The sequence below is a fragment of the Rhea americana genome, unplaced genomic scaffold (assembly GCF_003343005.1).
Source record: "Rhea americana isolate MKP2758 unplaced genomic scaffold, rheAme1 scaffold_36, whole genome shotgun sequence".
NCBI lineage: Eukaryota > Metazoa > Chordata > Aves > Rheiformes > Rheidae > Rhea > Rhea americana.
This window is the reverse complement of record NW_028186490.1, coordinates 675,526-696,009: the sequence shown is the minus strand read 5'-3', so window position 1 is coordinate 696,009 and position 20,484 is coordinate 675,526. Positions and strand designations below refer to the sequence as shown.

General features: G+C 40.2%; 1 protein-coding gene across 28 annotated transcripts in view; it reads left to right on the top strand.

The window, feature by feature from the left end:
• SORBS1 (sorbin and SH3 domain containing 1) overlaps nt 1-20,484 on the top strand; it is a 121,012-nt gene that overhangs the window by 71,976 nt on the left and 28,552 nt on the right. For 22 of the 28 annotated variants that reach the window (XM_085312202.1, XM_085312201.1, XM_085312223.1 and 19 more), the window contains 10 exons: nt 2,533-2,708; nt 3,779-3,842; nt 5,003-5,077; nt 5,408-5,470; nt 9,269-9,316; nt 9,431-9,560; nt 11,547-11,661; nt 14,819-14,902; nt 18,565-18,630; nt 19,179-19,280. In XM_085312202.1, the coding sequence (XP_085168328.1) occupies nt 2,533-2,708; nt 3,779-3,842; nt 5,003-5,077; nt 5,408-5,470; nt 9,269-9,316; nt 9,431-9,560; nt 11,547-11,661; nt 14,819-14,902; nt 18,565-18,630; nt 19,179-19,280 (923 nt within the window). The remainder of the gene's footprint in view (nt 1-2,532; nt 2,709-3,778; nt 3,843-5,002; nt 5,078-5,407; nt 5,471-9,268; nt 9,317-9,430; nt 9,561-11,546; nt 11,662-14,818; nt 14,903-18,564; nt 18,631-19,178; nt 19,281-20,484) is intronic. The other 6 variants (XM_085312206.1, XM_085312217.1, XM_085312225.1 and 3 more) reach the window with 4 other exon arrangements.

The following is a 20,484-nucleotide window of genomic DNA, read 5'->3' as shown; positions in this document are numbered from 1 at the left end:
CCTGAAACCCTCCTGTCTGCTCTTCACAGAGTATTTTGCTCCAACCCAAGCGATTCTTGGTCAGGAACAGGTTTCAATAGATGAAAACAACCATGCAGAGGTGCTGGCTGCCCCCTCTTCCCCATGCTTTTGATCACAGCAATAAAACTCTGCTGCTGTGTGACTCCATATTGCCACTGCTCTTGGGAAAAGATGGTTCAGAAGCCACAGAGCTTGTTACCTGATGCGCTCTGGTTATCTGTGCAATCAGGCACCAGGTTCTACATGTGATTTTAAATACTTCAGAGTCTGATATATACCTCCACTAACTCTCCTGAAATCATTTGAGTGATGTGGCAGAAGTCAGGGTGAAGTTTAGACATTTTTCTGTGAGCTGTAGGGTCTTATAAGAAATCTATGGTGAAAGATGTCTGCTTTAGTTTCTTTCTTTGCAAAGATATCCTTGCAGTAGGTGTTGTATTTGCAGTATCAGTTGGGCAGCCAAACTGAAAGAGGCTCCTTGGCTTTCTTGATTGAGTCCTATGGACTTGGGAAGGCTTGTCCAGCAGCACTGTGTGGGAGGATCTTGCCTAATTTTACCCATGCTATCAGACAGATTTTTTATGTTTCCAAGGCCATCAGCCCAGCACCTTTGACCAGTTCTAAGTGCACTCCAGAAAATACTTTTGAAAACCCCTTCAAAATATGTTTAACTAGCTGGTGGTTTTCATCATGGCTATATCATCCTAGAGAGCTCTCAGGTCTTCATGTAACGATAATGGCAGATTACTTTATGGTTAGGAGGTGGCTGACACAGGCCTGATTTTTTTTTTTTCCTGAATCATCAAACTGAAAGTTTTGCTTATATCATGGCCATGGCAGTAGGAAATCAGACCATATTATATCTACCCTGCTATTTCTATCTGTCCAGATATTCTGAAGGTCTTCATCGTAGGTCCATCTGGCAACAGACAGCCACTTTTCCAGTCATAGGGAGTCCAAGAGAAAATCTCACCTGAACTCTGAAATTTGAGTCAAATACAGCATTTGACTATGGAGTGGTCTCTAATTACACACTCCTGTGAAAGATGGATTTAGTGACCTTCTCTGGCAGTGAATTCCTTGGGCTGCAGAAAATCGTGACTTTTCTAGTCCAGAAGCTCAGGACTTCTATCATTAGCAGTGACACTGATTTCAGATAATCAGTGGAGAAAAGCTGTGACTTTTTTCAGAGTTTATATCCTCTCACATTCAAAAACGTACTTCCCTTTGGTCTTCAAGGTCATGGAAGAATGGTCTAGTTTCACTTGTTCTTCTATGCTCTGTTTCTAGAGGCTTAGTAAGAACTTCAGTAACAGAAGTGAGCCAAACACTTTGTCAAAATGTGGAGAGCCCTGTGCACTAAGAATGTAAAAAGACAAAAGACAGTGCACTTACATTGCTGGGGAGGGAAAAGCAAGGATTTTACTGAAGTTTTGTCCCATTTTGACCCTTTCCAGACGTTATTTCTTTTTTTTTCTTAAGAGGAGAAAGACTTGAGTTTGATGGTAATTTCAAACCAACTGCTCAAACAGAAATCCTTTGTATGCTGAGTTCTGCAGGGCAGAATTGTGTTTGCTCTGGGTACCAACAGACCAATGCTTCGTTATGCATGAGCCTTTCCTCTGCTAACTGCCCCTTTCAGATATCTGCACATTTAATGGCTTTGGGCAATATGGTGACGTGCATGTGGATAAACATCTCCTTTCTCTCTCTCTCTCTCTTCAATGCATGCAGTGATATAACAAGGATAGGATGTGGCAAAGCCTTGATGAGGCAGACTGTGAGCTCACAGATGTTTCCTCTCCAGAAAATCCACATAGAAGAAGTCCTCAGCATAGCCTACAGGTTGCCATGCTGCAGCTCTCCAGAGCAGCCTGTGCTCCCTTGGATCCTTGCCAATTGGTGATCTTGTGGTGGCTGACTCAATGCAGACTTGCTGTGCAAGACTGACCATACACGTACTAACCACTGGAGCTTGTAGATAGCCAGTTCCACTGGTTAAGGCACAGAGATAAATCAGAAGGGTTGGGTACCAATTGTAAGAAGCAGGATCCTAGTCAGATAGGTCAGCACAAGCTGCTGTAACGATAAGGACCTGCTACCTTGTAGGATCCTCCATTAGGTAGCAATTGCCAGAAGGAAAGGAGCTCTCAGAGAGCATATCTCTGAGAAATTTTGATGAAGAATAAGATTGTAGAGTTACTAATTGTACAAAAAGAGCAGAAAAACGAACAGATCCCCAAACAAATATCTGCTGCTATTATTTCACCTAAGCGATGGCTGAGCTTGTCATGAGACCTGTGAAATAGGCTACCTGAGGGATGCTAGCCTGTTCTTGCCTCCATCAAACATTTTCTCTGTAGATTTCCTACAATCCAGATACTGAACACAAGTAGCTGTGACAGTCTGTCTCATCAAATATTTGCCAAGATTTTTGCCTTTTAAGAGTGGAGTATGGTGATATGGGGGAAATGCTGGGATAAGATAAGAATCTCCCATTTTCATTTCCAGATCCTGTGCTGGACAGAGTAGTTCCTGATAAAGCAGATTCAGCAGTCACGCAGGACAAGCCAGTTCAGGAGACAGCTCCAAGTGAGAAAAGAGCAATGGAGGAGAAGAGTAGAACTGTCAAGAGCCCTCAGCACATCGCTGATACCTCTGTCGATGATATTGGCATTCCACTGAGGGTAAGATAACACTAGGCACGTGGTCGATGCACAAAACCCGAGTTGGATTTTGCCTTCCTTTAGATTTAGGGAATTCACTAAAGCTCCAGAGACTGCAGAGATTTAGGAGAAGATAGAATTCTAAATCCCATGTATTCTGTTATAAACCCTTCCCATTGATGATCTGTTTGAACTGCCCCCGTGAAAAAAATTTAAAAAATGAGTTTCTCTTGTCATAATATTTGAGGATTTTGTTTTCTGCTCTTCTGTTTCACTGCTAACAGCTAAGACAGAGGTTTATCTCATATTATTCTAACCATCTAAAAGGGGGATATTTCTTCTAAGCTACTTATTTAAGTTATGATTGAGGAACTTACAAGGAAAAGAATGATTCACTCATTCTTAACGTTAGTGCCTGAAGTGACTTGAAAACTGAATGTTTCTGACTCTCTGTTGAATATAGAGGGAATCAATATGTAGGACCAGATGAGGCAATGTATCTGCTTTCAGATGAATAAAATCAAGTCAAATTAAATCCACTGTAAACTTAATCAGCTTCCTTTCTTCCACAAAACAGAGCAGTATCAGGTTTGCTAAGTCTCTGAAAAAGAAAACTGAAAAAAGATCTATATTTAGCCAGTGTAATTAGTGCCTCAGTGTCTGTGTCGGTAGCATGTCTGAAACCCTAAAACTGATAAATAAAAAACTGTAAGCATACAGATTCAGGTCAAGGCTAGGTGGTCAGATCTGGGTGGTCTTAGCAGTGGCTGCAACTCCAAGCGTCCCAGGAGTTTGATATGTGGAATTAGGATAAAATTGTGCTTCATACGTCAATAAGTTACTATGCACACCTTCCACACAATCTACAGTTCTGCATAGGTTATCACAGATGTTAGAACCTGCTTCTGCAAAACTTAACACAGTAACTTGAGTCAAGCATGTAGCTTCATTGAATATGAGGCATCTGAGTGAAATTACTCGTATTTTAAATAGTTATTAAGTAATAATTGTTGAGGGATTCCTAAAAACCTTGAAAGGCTGGCAGAATTCACATTTGGGAATATTTATGTGTGTACATATTTTTCTGATAGAACACAGAGAGATCGAAGGACTGGTACAAGACAATGTTCAAACAGATCCACAAGCTAAACAGAGGTACTGTAACACAGATTTTTTTTTTTTAATTTACTTTAAAAGATCACCTTGATAACATTTTGTTTCATACGTATGAAGAATTGTACTGGATGTTAAATAACAGCATTTTATATATTAACTAGTGTTTTCTCTGGAGCTCAGAACTCAACAACTGTGTTTAAAATCTCTAAAAATTCAAAGAAAAATATTAGTTGTTCTGTGAGGTGAACTGCAGCGCCTTCATGAAATCAGGAGTACTATTTGAGATGCGAAATCAGAAAGCTGCTAAAAATTCGATGGAATTTAGAGAAAACAGGTCTCTGTGAACTCCAGTGTTGGCAAGTAAAAAAAAGAAAAAAATCCTCCTCCCTCCCACTTTTGAATGATAGCAGGTTATCACTGAAACTATTCTGTGCAGAAAAGAAAAATATTTACATTGTAAGACATTAATACCTGTTTAATAAAGCTTGATTTGAAGCTCACTGAAACTAGCAGAAAGATTCCCGTTGATTTCGGTGGGTTCAGCATCAGAACTCTACTCTTCAAAACCCTGAATTTTCTGTTTTAAATGCCAAAAATTGTGGTGAAAACTTGTAAATTTTGTATTGGTGCATTCTCAGGGAATCCGCTACTTCGTGGCACTTCTGTACCTGATGGTCTGGTATATTCATGTTCTTCTATGTGGGAAATGGCTGCAGTAGTATTAGCAAATGAAACCCTCCAAACAGCCTGATGTACAGTCAAATGCTATTCAGAGCTGCGCTTATAAAATGAAACATAGAGCATGCAAAACTTGAGCTGTATTTGCTGCTGCAGGAGCTGTCATGATGAGCTTTGTGCATACTTAGGCACTGCGTTGTATTGGATGGAATGAGAATGAGTTAAAGTGTTTCCTGGTCACGGTGCTCCCTAACAGAGGTTCTTCAGCTCAGTTAGAGGTCACGCTTCAGGAAGGAGAACTTCAGGCAGGAGAATGAGTTCAGTCCCCACTGCTTCCAGGATCTCCCACAAGGTCCGGGAGTGCAAGGCAGCAATGAGCAAGGAGGCACCTGGGCCGTGTCATGCTGTAACATCAGCAAGGAAGGGACTGTTCTGCAGCTTGCATGGATTTTTGTCTCGTCCTTTTTCCCCTTTAAATCTTTACTCTCTGTTCTTTTTTCAAATCATGTTCCTCTGCTTAGATACTCCTGAAGAAAATCCTTATTGCCCTACGTATGTATTTCCTGAACTTCCTGAAATCCAGCAAAAACCTGAAGGTATCAGAAGCTTAGTCAGAGTATCTGTTGTCTTGTGCTTTGAGTTAACTGTACTATAGCACTATAGTATTAACTAGATTCAGGTTCTAGATTTCCATTATCTGTTTTTATTATGCTGACTGGGAATTCAGTTACCCCAGTATACCTTCTTGTATAATGTATAAAATATTTTTTTCTAATCCATTAATCTATTTTAAAGTATGATGCCATTTACTGTAGTATGATTAAAGTAGGTAATAAAATCATATGGTGATAGGAAATTGGGGTATGAAACAGTACCTCCACTTCACTGTGGATAGTCTCAAAATCCCCTGCTTTTCTCTGCTGCAGAAGACAATCCTTATTCTCCTACATACCAGTTTCCTGCGTCTACTCCTAGTCCTATCTCTGAAGGTAATAATCAAGGACCATATATACTATTCTGCACAAATGCTGCCTTGTCCGTTTATTTTCTTCCTGGAGTTTTTTCTAGTTGCTGAGCATTATGCTGCCTCCTAATGATTTGCTGCAGTTTAAATCCTAATGATTTGCTGTCTTGACTGTGTGATGCCTTTCTGGCTTTGCAGTGCTTCTCTAGCTTTTTGACTAGACTTTGACTAATGCTACAGTCCTGGAGTCTGCTTGATCTTATGTGCTTAATCAGTTGTGTTTAGCCATGCATGTGCAGTGATTACTTAACATGCCTACAATGCTGACTTACACATAAAGACATGGTTAAAGTGAGATTTCTCCTGCCCCACTTTTAGATCAATACATTTCTTAAATAATTCACTTCTGGTTTTGACTATTAACACAGAATTAGGACCAGACCCAAAATGCCACAGAAGTCTATTGGAGAAATGGTTGCTTGCTTCAGTGGGTTTTGGATCTGTCCCTCAATGTAATCTTTTAGAATAAATGTAGCTTGGTAACATACGTTCAGGGTTGGCCTTGGGTGCACTGCCATATCTAGGCAAGGACAGAATTTGACAATCTTGTCAGCACGCCTTATTTACAACCTGAAATAACACCATCGTTCTTTCACTTTACCCTCCTCATGTGCTTAGCAAATTCGTTTAAACTTCAAGTACAATCCAGAATCTTTTGCATTCGTATTTCAGGGACAGTGAAGAAGTATCTACTGCAATGATAATCTTATAACTGTGTGCAGATATGCATATGCATGAAAGCATTTGCGTATGAGAAACATTGGACTCTGCTGCACACACTGGACAGAGAGAAGCTTCCTGTTTGGGAAGCTGCTTTTGGTCTGTTGGTACTACTTTTGATACTACAATTTACAAACTTGCCTACTTAACCTGTGCCTCAAGCCATCCCTGGTGAGACTATAAATTAACTGTTTTGGTGCTTATGTTAAACATCTGATGGGTACTGTGAAGGAAAACATACAATATGGATTCCAGCTGAGATGCTCCGGAAGACAGTTCACTGTTAAAATGGACGTGTAATGCTATTATATAGTATCTAAGATATTTGCTCATTTCTTAGTGAAACTGGAAGGTGAAGAGTCCTGCTGGCAAATCACAGATGCAATTTAAATTATTTTCTGTTGGCAGAATGGTGTGTGGGTATGAATGTGAGAGACACAAAAAGCCTCAGTTAACTGGTTGATAAAGAAGTTGCTTATAATGATTCAGTTTTCTTGTTCATAATGAAGTTTTTGAATCCATTTTAGTCTTGTCTGAACTAATGTGGTTTGCAATTAACCAATGATGTTAATACATTAGGAGCCTGGTTTCCCTTAAATATCTCCTGTGCATTTACACATATGCAGATGAATGTAGTATGTTGTTTTTAGCTATTTGAAATTTTATTGGACCAAACACTTGTTCTCTATTCTCACTACACTGGGAAATGTTTTAGTCTCTAATATCTGCTTGGATTCTTTCCTTGGTAAGGAATCCAAAATATTTGATGATGCAGATGGATTGGAGTCCATGCTTAATGTTTTGAAGACCCTTCAAAGCCATATATCCAGTCACAAAGAGTTTGTACAGAGATGGGTTCAAGTTTCAAATCTTACACAATCCAAAAATGAGAGTTTTTTTGCTTTTGATTAATACATAGGATCTCCTAGAAACATTAATATTTGGACTTCTCTCTAAAATATCTGTGGAGTCTAAGGATATTGAGATTTAGAGATTTGGGCCAACTCTTAAAGAAAAATGACATTTTTGCAGATTCTCTAGGAGCTACAAAGGATCTGCCTCATCTCACAAAAGGAATCAAATTTAGACACTATGAATCTGTGATTCTCGGCTCCATTGAGGAAGTTCTTATAGATGGAATGCAAATCTGAGAGCTAAGATATCTTTTTAAGGTTCATCTCTGATTTACTCTTCAATCTTTATTGAGTCATTCCAGATTTCTGTTTCAGTATTCTCTGCTGCAAAATGGGAAGAAATATAGACACTCTCCTTCGTAAGTTACTTGAAGGGACAAAACATTATACATGTCCTTTGTTATTGTAGGTATTAGGATATTTGCATTTGGAAACTAACACCTGAAGCCTAAGTTTTTTTTTCCTATATGATACTCTTGTCTGAATGATGAGTTGTAATGAATATAGACATTTTCCTTCAAGTAAGTAAATCATTTTTTTTTAATTTTTTCACCTACACTAAAAAAAATACTATGAGACATGAATGGCTGTGAAGATAGTTTTAGACTTTTGTTCATCTGTATTTGTAGGGACATACCCCATTTGTAGAGACAGTTTTGTGATATACCAAATACTGTACTATCTAAAAAAACTCCCATCTTTTATACAGGAATGCCTGTCAATTTTCTCAACAGTTCAGTGTAATAACACAAAATGTGTAATTGTTCATTTTCTGTCATTTGGGTCTAAAATGTGGATGTTGGCCTGAAAATTGCTATTATTTAGCCTAAAGACTATAATAAGCACAAGAGAGTCAATAACTATGTGTTTGGAATTTAAAACCTTCCGATTCTTTCAGCAAGAGAATTGAGCAGAAGGTTAAGAGAAGTTGTCGTCTTTGAGCCTTTTTGAAAGGCTTGTTTAAAGTCATGAGTTCAGGTTAGCTGTGTTATCCCCCACATGTTTTTGTTCCAGCAGAGGAGAATGTGTACAATAGCTCACTGATGTCCTTCAGAGAGAAGCTGAGATTTTTTTCAGTGGTTGATTGATATCACTAAGTTCATGTAACACTTCAGTCTGTTTTTTTTTCCTTCAGGTTTCTTTACCTATTTTGTTTTTCTGTCTTTTTATGCCTGGAACTTCAGTTGTTTCTTCACAGAGATTTTCAGTTTCCTTCACAGACTTGGGTCAAGTCACAAATCTCTGTGGCCATCATCTGTGAATTGGGTGGTAATGCTTTCAGCCTGCCACCCTGATTTGGGGGCATGTCTGCCCTGTGCAATGCCGTACCACGTTAGCTTTGAATGAGGTAGTGAATAATTCCATAGCACAAGGCATCAGTTGGATCTTAGAAACAATATAGCTTGTTCATGCAGTGCCACACTTTCACAATCAATGAGGGAAAGTTAATTAACTTGGAGTCCAGGCCATACCACTCAGTTACACTTGTATCATTGCTAGCTGTTTTTGAGCTGCTTGAGTATCACCACTGCATTCTGTAGACATATCTTTCCTATTTAAAATCTAAACTCTTCAGAACAAGAAGAGGCTCTTGGTGCAAGTATTCACGTGTGTTTCATGCCAGGAACATTATCTGCACTTAAAAGAGAATCTGAGTGGGTTAACGTGTTTATTACAGAGAAGAAGGCCCAGTGATTATCATCTGTGATTGGAAGCAGGACTTCTCAGCTATATTATTGTGTCTAGCACCTAGTAGGTTATTTTAGGCTTGTACTTTGGCTTTTAGTACTCAATTTATCTTTCAGCTTTTGATAAAGCAAATCTAATAACACTTGCTGCAGAGGAGTTTTATAATAAAAAGTGATTGTTTTTTAAAGTGCTTTGAGAGCCCAGGGAAAGGTGTTAGTGCAGGTACTAGATTAATATTTATGTGTATTCTAAGAATTATTTTTAAATACAATTTAAACCTCATTTGAATTTTCTTTTTTAGGATCCTCTCTCTGTTGTAAGTATTAAATGTATTTCTCTGAATTTATGGCCAATGTATTAGCAGAAGAAACAAGAGAAGTCTCTAGTGTTCATTCTTTGGGGCTTTTTCAACTCACTTGCAAAATACTTTTGTCTTTCAGATGAAGATTCCGATTCATACTCTCCTCGTTATTCCTATTCTGAGGACAGTAAGTAGCTCACATTTCTTGTGCGATCTCTCAGATGAAAAGGATACATAAAGAATGTTTTTATCAGCCTCCTATCCAATTTACCAACATTTCTGTGTTTAACTTACCTTGCAGCAAGAGCCCAGCCTTCAGTTCCTCGCTCCAGGAGTGAGATGGACAATATCGACTCAGAAAAGGTTGTTAAGAGGTCTGCTACTTTGCCACTGCCAACCCGTACTTCGTCGCTGAAGTCAAGCCCAGAAAGGTGATGTGAATCAAGATCTATTTTGGATCAGTATTGGAAGAATCTCTTCAAGCTGTGAATTGGGAAGGGGACAAAAAAGCAAAATTTAGGTTTGCAACAAGGGGACAAAGATGCAAAATTTAGGTTCATGGCTCAAGCTGAACTTTTTGGGGAGATGTGGAGATATAATTTAACTAACTTCTAGTAGGCACCAGTGAGTTCCTTCACTGTCACAGACCAAACCCCTGTTGTGTCAGTCTTTTTCAGCAGGTATCACCCCCTCTGTCACATAGCTAGTTTCCTGCCTAGAGTGAGCAGTGTCCACTGTGTGTCATGTCTGTACAGTGCCTACCACAGCAGAGGCACAGTGGAAGCTCTCAGCTCATTGTGGCACCATGAAGGCACCTTAGAATACAAGCAAATACAAATAATTATGGAGAAGGAGAATCTGGGTTTAGCTTGAGCCTTGATAGAAGTTTTTTTCCATTGTCCATCCTTGAGAACCATCAACATGGACTTTATTGGAAGTAGGTTCTAGTTAGCTATATTAATTTTTATCTTTCAAGTTTACTTCCCTGCTGTTTTTTTGCTTTGTTTGTTACCATGTATTTTAAACTTCTTTGTAAAAGTAATGAATGCATTTACCAAATGGAGGGAAAGTGGAATAGCAATGAATATCTTATGTACTGCTCAGTTCTCCTAGCTTTTAAACTACTCCTCCCTTCTTCAATTTCCAACTCCTCTTATGTGTTGCACTTATTGCCTCAAATGAACTTTGAGATTGCCAGTTCAGTGAGCACCTCTGGCCACCAGATCAGGAGAACAAGTTTGCTGAGAAAACAGCTCTTCCCTGCATAGCAATTGAAGACATAATACTCTGGCCCTCTGAGAAAACTTTTGTGAGTGAAAGGATTAGAGTAATTTGTTCTTCCTGTTATTTAGTGATAAATAAACAATGTTTCACCAAGGAGATGTTTCTCTGTGGTTGGAATCTTATGCAGTCAAGTTAGTTCTAAGCAGCAGAAGTATTAACCATCTGTGTCCCTCCAAAGCCAGTGGAGAAGGCTGGCTAGCCATCTCAGTGGGCAGTTCTTATCCCATACCAGGTCAGTAGGGTAAGTGGGAGAAGGCCTGATGTAGCAGTGCAAGTTAGGTGCCTCGCTTTTGGATGGTGAATGCTAGGTGAGATAGATCCACACACCAGTACTAATCAAGGCAGAATGTATTAACTGCAAGTTCAGAATTAGTTACCAGCATGGGTATAGGCAATGTTAAATTACCTGATTTCTGGGCTTTTTCACAAGTATTGATTGTTCTACTCAACATGTTTGAATATACTACCTTTTAGGGAGGAATTGGACATTACAGGATATGGACCCTGAATGCTTTGTGACTAATACTGTCTGAACAGTGCCCATGTGGACATAGCACAAAATTATACCATTTTGGATTTAGTGGACTGTTCTTAGCCATTTTTATATATATTAGTCTGAGCTAATTGGTTCACATCTCTAGTAAAGATCACCTCTTGGACCTCACCCAGCATTAGAAAGTAAGGAGTGCCCCCAGAGTCTAGATCAGTTGTAGCTGCTTCTCAATACTCAGATAATCAATGGCTTGGCCAAAATGAAGAAACTTACTCTAGGTTCAGCTCAAAGTTTGGACATGTTGGCATTTGTGCGCTTAGCTGAAGCCCATTGCCAAGCTGTTTCCAATAGTGAAAGATACAGAGGTTTGGCAGTTCATTAAATGTACTTGGAGAAACCCCCCTCTGTCTCTTTCCGTGGTTTCAGCAGCTGAGCCATGTCAAACTCTGCCTGCTATAAATAAACAAATATATGCTCAGAGTCCTATCTGACCAGTTCTTCTTGCAGCAGGCTTCCTTCTTAGATTAAAAAAAGTTCCCTGATTAAACCAGGATTAACAGGGGAGGGCGCCTGTCAAAGGAAAGTGCTTGTCTCCATGGAAACCACCATGTTTTCAGCTAATTGGTTTTTCTTTCCTCAGGAATGACTGGGAGCCTCCAGACAAGAAGGTGGACACTAGAAAATATCGTGCAGAGCCCAGGAGCATTTATGACTATCAGCCAGGAAAGTCTTCGGTTCTGAACAATGAAAAGATGGTAATGTTGTTTTATCCTAGTCTGTGGCTTGATCCTGTGGTTGTAGTGCATTCCCCAAGTGCTGGTCCAGTTCCATTCCAATAGGATTCTTTATACTTACATTGCTGTGTATTTCCTGTGTATTTTGTTTTGAAACTGTTTTGCATAACTTTTTAACATTGTTGTTCTCTATAGAGCAAGGTCCAGGGGGACTGAGAGGCTTTTTTCTTTTTTGATGTGTTGTTTTCTGTGTTAAGTATGGATCACTAACCCTAGTTTTTAATCCATGTTTAACACTGTGACCTGTTCAGCAGCTGGTTTACCAGCTGTAGTTTATCTAGGACACAGCACTAGTTGATGATGTAGGAAGGCATTATGCAACAAAGTAGGCGGGTTCAGTTTCTATTTCTATTCCTTTTATGTCATTGGCTTTAAACACATAACAACTAGTTTTTTTGAAGTATCAGTATTGTGCCCTGGAGATGCCTGCTGGGGTGCTTTAGGAGATGCGATCTCCCCTCAGTTGCCCTGTTCCTCTGCTGGTGCTCACCACTTCCCTGGCAGGGCTGAAGAATTGAATATGAGCTGGCTCCACACCTACTGTGATGGTCTGGAGTATTAACTGAGCTGTCACCAATTTCAATTAGAGTTAATAAGTAGTGCTGTGAATTGTAACAGGTGGGGTCATACAAAAGTCCCCTTCTGCAGGCTTGGCTGAGGATGCTTGGCAAAGGGCAGAGCAGAGAGACAGTGCTAGCCTCCTCAACCAGTTCTGCGTAAGTCACCAGAGCTCATTTGAAACGTTCTTCAGCGGTACGAGTGTGACACTGTTAAGTGCTCAAAAATACTGAGTGAGGTTATTACTGAATAACAAGTTTGATACCTAAAAATGTAATTGTTCTATATCAACATTTATTTGGAGGGTTCAGTCTGAAGCGCTAGCTGACTGTGAGATTCAGAGTACAAAGTGGACTCTCTGCATAAACAGCTCTGACGTAGAGCTGGTCATGCAGTAGTAGAGGAGTGGTCGTGAAAAACATAACTCTTGGATTTTTACTGAAACACAAGAGTGAACAGAAAGTTAAATCAATAGAAATATAGAATCAAGTCTGATCTGGGACATGGTGTTTGTGCTTAGTGTTTTAGTGGGTTTTCTTTTGCTCCAAGTACAACCAAAGTCCATGACTTTTTAAAGATCATGCAACCAAATTCCTTTCACACCTGCATAACTGATTTCACTGGACATTGGCTCAGCTCAGTAGAGAAATGCCATTGAGGAATGGTTTGAACACAGTATCACAGCTCCAGTCCTGCCATCCCTCCTGGAGCAAGATTTCTGATGATTTCAGTGGCAATTTTGTCTCACAGAAAACAAACAGGATTAAACCTTGTGGCAAAAGACCTGCTTTGTCAGTACACTCAAGCCTTTTTGAAAGGTCTGACATAACTAGTGGTACTATTCACATGTTCAGACTTCATCAGGTACATAACTCAACTGTTGAATCAGAGTCAAAAAACCACAAGCAGTGGCATGACCAGTATAATTGAGAAAAGCCCTACAGAGTTCATCAAAGATCAGAGGACATGATAGCTCTGTTACTTTCGGTGTTGCGTTTTGAGCTTTAATTCCGTATCATAGATCACAGACATGGAAGAAAAGTCTGGAAATAGTGGCTTCATGGTCTTTATCAATATAATTAGATACCACAGTAATACAGTGTGTAGTGACTAGTTCTTGTATCTCTTGGCAGTCACACCCAGAGTTGTGACTATCAGGAGCCTGATCTAAAACCAGAGCAAAGAGGAGCCTCTCACTGACGTCAGAGGGCTTTTTGTTATCTTCAGCAAACTACAGTGGCATGATGAGATGAGTAATTTTAGTCCGAAGGCAATGAAGAAGAAATGGAGACATTGTTTCTACTCTGCCTTTGAGAAATGTCTGATTATTTCTCTAGGCCCTTAGAGATCAAACGTGATGGTAACCATTTATCTTTCAGACCTAAGCATTTCCCCTTTTCAAGCATCAACTTTGAGCCTTTTTGCTGGAGTTTTTTTTGTGTGGCAGACTCTAAGGGCACCTGGTAAAGCCTGGGGCTGTTGGGAAGTCCCTCCTTCTCCCTTGCCTCGATAGTCCCATCCCACTAAGATTTGCATAGACACTTATGTTGGTGGCCCTTAGTCTCTGTGTGGCTCATCACATGTTGAGATGAGGCAGTTGGGTTCTCACTGGCACGTTGGACCTAACATATTAATATTTCTAGTATACTGAGATCCATTATGTCTAGGGCTAGGTACATTGAAATACAAGAGTTAGATATCCTTTGGGGAGTGGCATCTCATAAAACCGAGCAATGGACTTTATTCTCTTACATCTACGTCACTGGTCGTGTTACTAAACAGCTGCAACTGTTTCAACTATTTTTGTTTCATAAAACAGATACTATGAACAAAATTGAATTTTCTTTTCAACTGTACTGTTATCTGTCCTGTCTGGTTTTCCTTCATTTTAGTTTTGTCTGATTCTCTAACATTTATTTGTGAAGAAACAAATTATATTGTCTCTGTATCCATCCCTTCAGAGGTCTTTCAGGAATGCACTCTTTCTGATTGTGTCCCCTTTGATTTAGAAAACCACCTTTCACTCTGTTTGCAGTGTATAGATCAGGGTTTCTCACATATTCATGTGCTGTTAAAGATGCAGTATTTTGCAGTATTTGATTCAGGTCTCATAAAATACATCTGAAAAAAAAATCTCTTTTTTGGCCAATTAAGGATTAAACGAAAGTTTAAAAAATATGTGCAGCTTTGTACCTTTGCAGTGAAAGTGGCTACCAGTATGACTGGGGAACTGATTGATTCCCAGCTCTTCCACTGAGCTTCCCCATGATACTGGGCAAGCTGCATTATCTCTTTTTGCGTGGATCTCCTGGTCTATAAAATGGAATCCATCCATATTCATGTCTCTCACAATGATGCTGTTAGGCTTAACTGATGTTAGCAAAGCCGTTTATGACCATTGTGGGAGAGATGCTGTAGAAGTTCCAAATTATAAAGCTAAATATACACATTTCAAAATGGAAACCATGGAGTCTGCATCTCTAACAGTCCCTTTTCTGTGTATTCTTTGCATAATGTTATACTTCTCTTTCTTCCATTCCCCTGTCACCAATTCCTTTAGACTCGGGATATAAGCCCAGAAGAGATAGATTTAAAGAATGAACCTTGGTATAAATTCTTTTCGGAATTGGAGTTTGGGAAACCGGTAAGTTTGATAGCTGCAATGACCAATAAAGTCATCCTCCCTTTTTTAATGATTGTCACATCTCTCTGCTAAGCCCTAAACCTGGAACTAGCTGCCCTACTCAATTTAAAATGTAATTGTTCATAACTTAGTCCTGGTGCTGAGGCAAAGCACTGTTCCGTGAAGCCATTTACAAACTTTCCCAACCTTACAGCCAAATGGACCAACAAGGCAGTATTTTTCACACACCGTAGTTCAGATTGCCTTTTTGTTGTTAATGGTGGCAGTAATGCCCTGTTCTCATTAATGAAATTGCTCTTTCAGAACACTTGTTCTCTCCCTTCCTAACAAGGTCCAGGGTAGCTGCTACTTTCCCTGCTAGGTAGCTTTACACCAAGGGGGATTACTCGTTTCTTCCTGCCTTTGGCTTGTAAACTGTAGGTCAGTAATTTCCAGTTATCTTTAAACTGATCATGACCTTATTTCCTGCTCCTTCCCTTATGCCTGTAACTGCCCATCACCTGAATAAAGTGCCTCAGTCTGTGTTAAATAGCCCAGGCCATTCCCTGAAATATCAAGAGAAGAGTCTGAGAGCAGCATACTTTCTTTTCAAATGCAGCTACATTGCTGTGTGTGTGAAAGACACCTTGCTTCATCTCCTTCCAGACTGAGAAATCAAAGCTTACCTATTTGGTAGGACAGAGAACGTTTTGAGAGAGGAACACATCCGTGGACAAAGCTACTGAAAGAAAATGTTCTGAGGGACTTCTGTAGCATTTTATGGCCCGGTTCGCACTAGTTAAACACTATTAACTTCATTATTAAATACTGTTACCTACTTTTATTGCACCAGTGTGTTGATACCAGCTTCTTACTGATTCAGTGTAGTGGCTGTTTCCTCCTTCCCCTTGAGGTCAACTGTCAAATGCCCTTGCAAAAATTTTTTGAGCATTGCTCAGGTTTGCTTACATGTACAGCAAAACAGAAGTATATTTTAGAGCTCAGTACTATCTTCACAGGCTTCAAAGGCAGTTGCACATGGACACCAGAGGGCAGTTTTCCCTTAAAACTGAACTTTGCTCTCTTTTCTTGCGGAAGTGACAAAATTCCTCTGCACTGAATGTAGCTGCCTAAAGTCAGTTGCCCAGTCTGAGCGCATCAGCTGAACTGCATAATTTTTGCTGGAAAACAGTTGTGTTCAGAGGCCAGGTAATCCCCATTTGTCATAGTCCGCTATGCTTTTAGCTATGGGCCTTCTATTCCAAGCTAAAAAAGGAGCTATGAAAATGTTTGAGGTTAGATACCTGTAGCTTATAGGCAGCAAAAGTCAGGTAAGGTGAATCCTATCCTACGTCACTGAGACTGTAAAGAAATATCATCCAAACAGTTTAGCTTTCCACAAGTCATCACAGTTTATGGTTTCCACAAAGTGAGAAGAAACCTATCTCTCTCTTGCTCCCATGTAATAGTCGCATACCCTTGCAAGGGATGAAGGTTTGTCATCTCCAGGATGACGTTCCTTTGAGTTAGTGTAAGGTATTGGTTCATGGGTCAGAGGAAAAAGAACATTTATGCCCTCAGGCCTGTCTAGAAGTGAGGATATATGTAACACTTAGAAGTGTTTGTGCTTTCATCGTGCAGCCTTGGCCTTTCTTCAGAAGAGGATGTCTCAGACTGCATTAGCAATCCAATTCTTGTCCAACAGAGCTTCTGTTCTGGTAGCAAGTTCCCCACCATGTTCAAGGCACTAATGTTAAGGGCTGCTTTCTTACTAATTACCTTGAAATGGTTTCCCATGTCACCTTCCTCTAGCTCAAAGCCATGCAAGCATGGTCCCCCATGAGCTATGTCAGCCTGTTAGTATGGTGTTAGGGGTGTTGTGCTTTGACATTATGCCAGGCACTGGAGCTGAAGGTGCCATCTCAGAGTTTGAGAGAGCGCTGCCCCTTGCTGGAATCTGACAGAAATTCAGCAAAGCTCCGTCTGAGCTGAGTCACCAGAGCCAAAAGAGACTCTTGTCTTTGCTGTAGTGCTCACTCCAGAATTTTGTGACCAGCTTATGACTAAGGCCTGTGTATAACCAAAGCATTTTCATTTGTGTTTACCAGGGCCTGGGATTTTCAGAAATTCTGTTTGGCCAGCTTCTTCCCCCCACCCCAGCACTGCAAAAAATGTGTACCTTTACAGGCCTGATTTCCCATGCTTTGTGACTTTATTTGCAGTTACATGACATGGCCAGGAAACATCCTTGGTAAGAGGGAGCACAGGAGTTTTATAAGCTTGTGGCTGGTGCTCTCCAAACACACTATAAAGTCCAGAATGTGGCTTTCTGTTGAGGAGAGCGCAGGTGCCAGCCTAGGGTGGATGAAGTGACACTGCTGGCTCAGCATCACACAACCCTTTCTAGGCAGCTGCGTGGATGTGCGTGTGCCCTGCAGACAAACATCCAGTTGTTTCAGGGAGATTCTAGGTTTGGTCTCTGCAGCATGGATGCTTTTTCAGTGTGCTGCTGAGACTGAGTCCCCACATGCTCGCTCTTTTTCCTTTCTTCCTTCCCTCCTTCCTCCAGACCCCGCAGTGCCATGAAGGCCATCCATAGAACTTGACCTTCAGTCAGGCTGCTGTTCAGTTGCTTTTCGCTCTGATTGCAGAGGCACACTCATGGGGCATCTTCTCCCAGCCCCTTCTGAGACAGCACTGAGTGAGCAATTTGCTCTAAGTGGAGAAGGAGGGGGCTGGGAAAAGGAGTGCATGCTCTGCCTTCTTGCTTCCTCCCTTTCCAGTTCCTCCCTCCAAATCTCAAATCTGAATTTCTGCAGGACCATCTACCATAAAGTGCAAATGTATTTGGATTTCACAGGAATAAAATCTCCTTGAGCATATCAGTAAGGAGCATTTCTGTTGAGATGAGACTATTAGCATGGCATTATTTGGATAGGAATACCAGGAAAAAGTCTCTCACTTTGAACGGTTCTCCCTGCTATTTACACATGTATAAAACAGTAAAATCTTAATTAGAAATCTGAGTCTTCATGTGTAGGTTGAATTTTAAACAGCTAGTTCCCAAAGTTCCCTGTGTCCCACCCCCTCCACCAAGCTCCCCCACGAACAACCCCTCCAAAGCAATGAAATAAAAAATAACAACTCTGCATTCTCATTGCCCCACAATGCCAACACTGGAAATTCAGACATTTGTTCACATGGTATGTATTCATAGTCTGCTGGGGGTGGGAAAGCTGTCTCCCTTTTCTTTATGAAAGGCCCTTGTTTTATCCTTTCCTTTTGAAAAGAAGAATGAGCAAAGCAAATGCTTTTTCTGACTGTGGTTTTTCACCCTCATTTTTTTATTTTGTTGTGTTAAAAATGCTTTAACCACCAGCTGTGGGCTCCCTCTAGAGAGTGTAAAATCCGTAAGAGCACCTTGCAAAAATATGTCCTTGAACAGTGTTGAGAATAGCCCCTCCCAGACTGCATGCATGCTCCCTTTTACCTCCCATGATCTCTTGGTATTTGTGCTATAGCAGATTTATCCCTCTTTCTCTCTCTCTCTTTTTTTTAATCTTTTTCAGTGTTGATGCAATCCCCCTGTTGTATCCTCCCTCTGTTCTAATCCAGTTTCCATATTCTTTGTGATGTCTTTCCTTATCTTCATTTCCTCATTTCCTTCCTCTGCTTTCCATCAGCCTCCAAAAAAGATTTGGGATTATACTCCTGGAGATTGCTCTATCCTTACTAGAGAGGATAGAAAGGTAATTCTGTCTTGCGTACGTTGTACTACAGCATCTAGTATATATGTATGTGTGTGTGGATATATTTTTGTAGCATTGCTTGGGTTTTGTGTGCTTGTGAGTGATTTTTTTAATTGGGCTTGAGCTCATTAGCCTAACAATTAAGTAACTAGTAAATTGATTTAATAATTCTTAAAGCACAATCAGCCATAGTTTAGAGTGGTGATTTTGCTGTCTTGACCTGCAGTGATAATTATACTAACAGCATATTGCATATTGTTACGGTATTTCTTTTTTACAGCTGGGTTTTATAACTTTAGGTTGGTAGAATTAGATTTTAGCAGGCCTGTGCATCTCTTGATCTTAAATGTTGAATGCTTAAAGCAGTTGCCTCTGTAATGATTGAAACACAATTGATTAATTACTAGTGAATTTCTGTGTATTGTCCATACCATCTTTGTCTATTTTTTTCAATTAAAAAGGCTATTTTTTTTTCAAAATTAACATTCCTGTGGTTTCCCTTAACCCTAAGCATTATTTTCCCATTCTTCTTCTCCTTCTTTAACCAGACTGATCTAGAAAAAGACCTCTACCTCTACCAGACTGAGTTAGAGGCAGATTTAGAAAAAATGGAGAAGCTTTATAAAGCACCAGATAAAAAGCTACAGAAGGTATTTCCTATTCTTTTCATGCTGCCAATCCCTGTTTCCAAACTCTCTGCTCTAATCTATTCACTGCTGGATAATTATTAAATGAGGTTGGGATAAATAATGGTTCTGACCGTTCTGACTGCATGGCTTGCTGTGTAGCTGTCAGAAATAATAGAACGTGATGCTGAGAATCCGGCTTGAAATCCATTTCAGATACAGTGAGTCCCTTTCTCCCCTGCTCCCTTTCAACCTCTCCCCCCACCCTGTCCCTCCTCTTAGGGTTTGTTTTGAGTTCTGTGTCTGCAAAAACCCCTCTCCGTTTTTCACATGAATAGGCAGCAGCAATCAGCTTAAAATTCTTGGTTGGCGTCACGTCATCGTCTCGTGCCTTTCAAGCGTGTTGCCATCTACCCTGCCTTCATACAAGCCCTGCTCTCTGTTAGGAGCTTACGCCTGCCCAAGATTTGGATATTTGCAAGAGATTTTACAATTTTCCTTAAGCTGCACCTTACCGTGGCCTTCTAGGGCATGTCGGCCACTGCTGCTGTTCTGAGGGTCAGCAGGACTCAAACCATGAAATGGTAGATTAATTTGGTAACATGCCAATTTTTCTCTCTCTCCTTTTTTTTTTTTTTTTTTTTTTTTTTTTTTTTTTTTTTTTTTTTTTTTTTTTTTTTTAAATACTCTGGTGTTTCACCAGGACTTGAAAAAGCTACTTTTTCCAACCCAAGATTTGATTTTTCTTCCTGCATAGGAATCCTCAGATAGAAAGGGGAGACCAAATATAGCATTTCTTCCCAAATTGCCTTCAGTTTTTTGAATAATGTGCCTAAGAAGTGTTAGATGGATTTAAAGCAAGCGGATGAGAACTGGCTTTTGCTATTGAACCTGTGCAGCTGGCATTGCTTCTCTTAAGTAAGGAAACTGGACTGAAAGATTGCTTTTCTTGTTAGTGCTATGATATTTATTTGAACGCTGAGGAATGTATTGTGCTGCAGAAATGTAATATACCTTTAAAGCAAAGGGGAGCAGTGACCGGTTGGGGGAAAAGCTTGGGGAAATAATTATAAGCATGTGTCTCCTGGTCATGGCCCACCTGGTTATCTCTTCTTGCTTTTGGCTTTATTCTCAATGACTCATTTGCAGACAAAAAATAAGTGAAGTGAAAGGCATTGGCTGTGCTAAAACCTGTCACTGCCCTGAAGGAGCTCAAGAAAATTGTCGC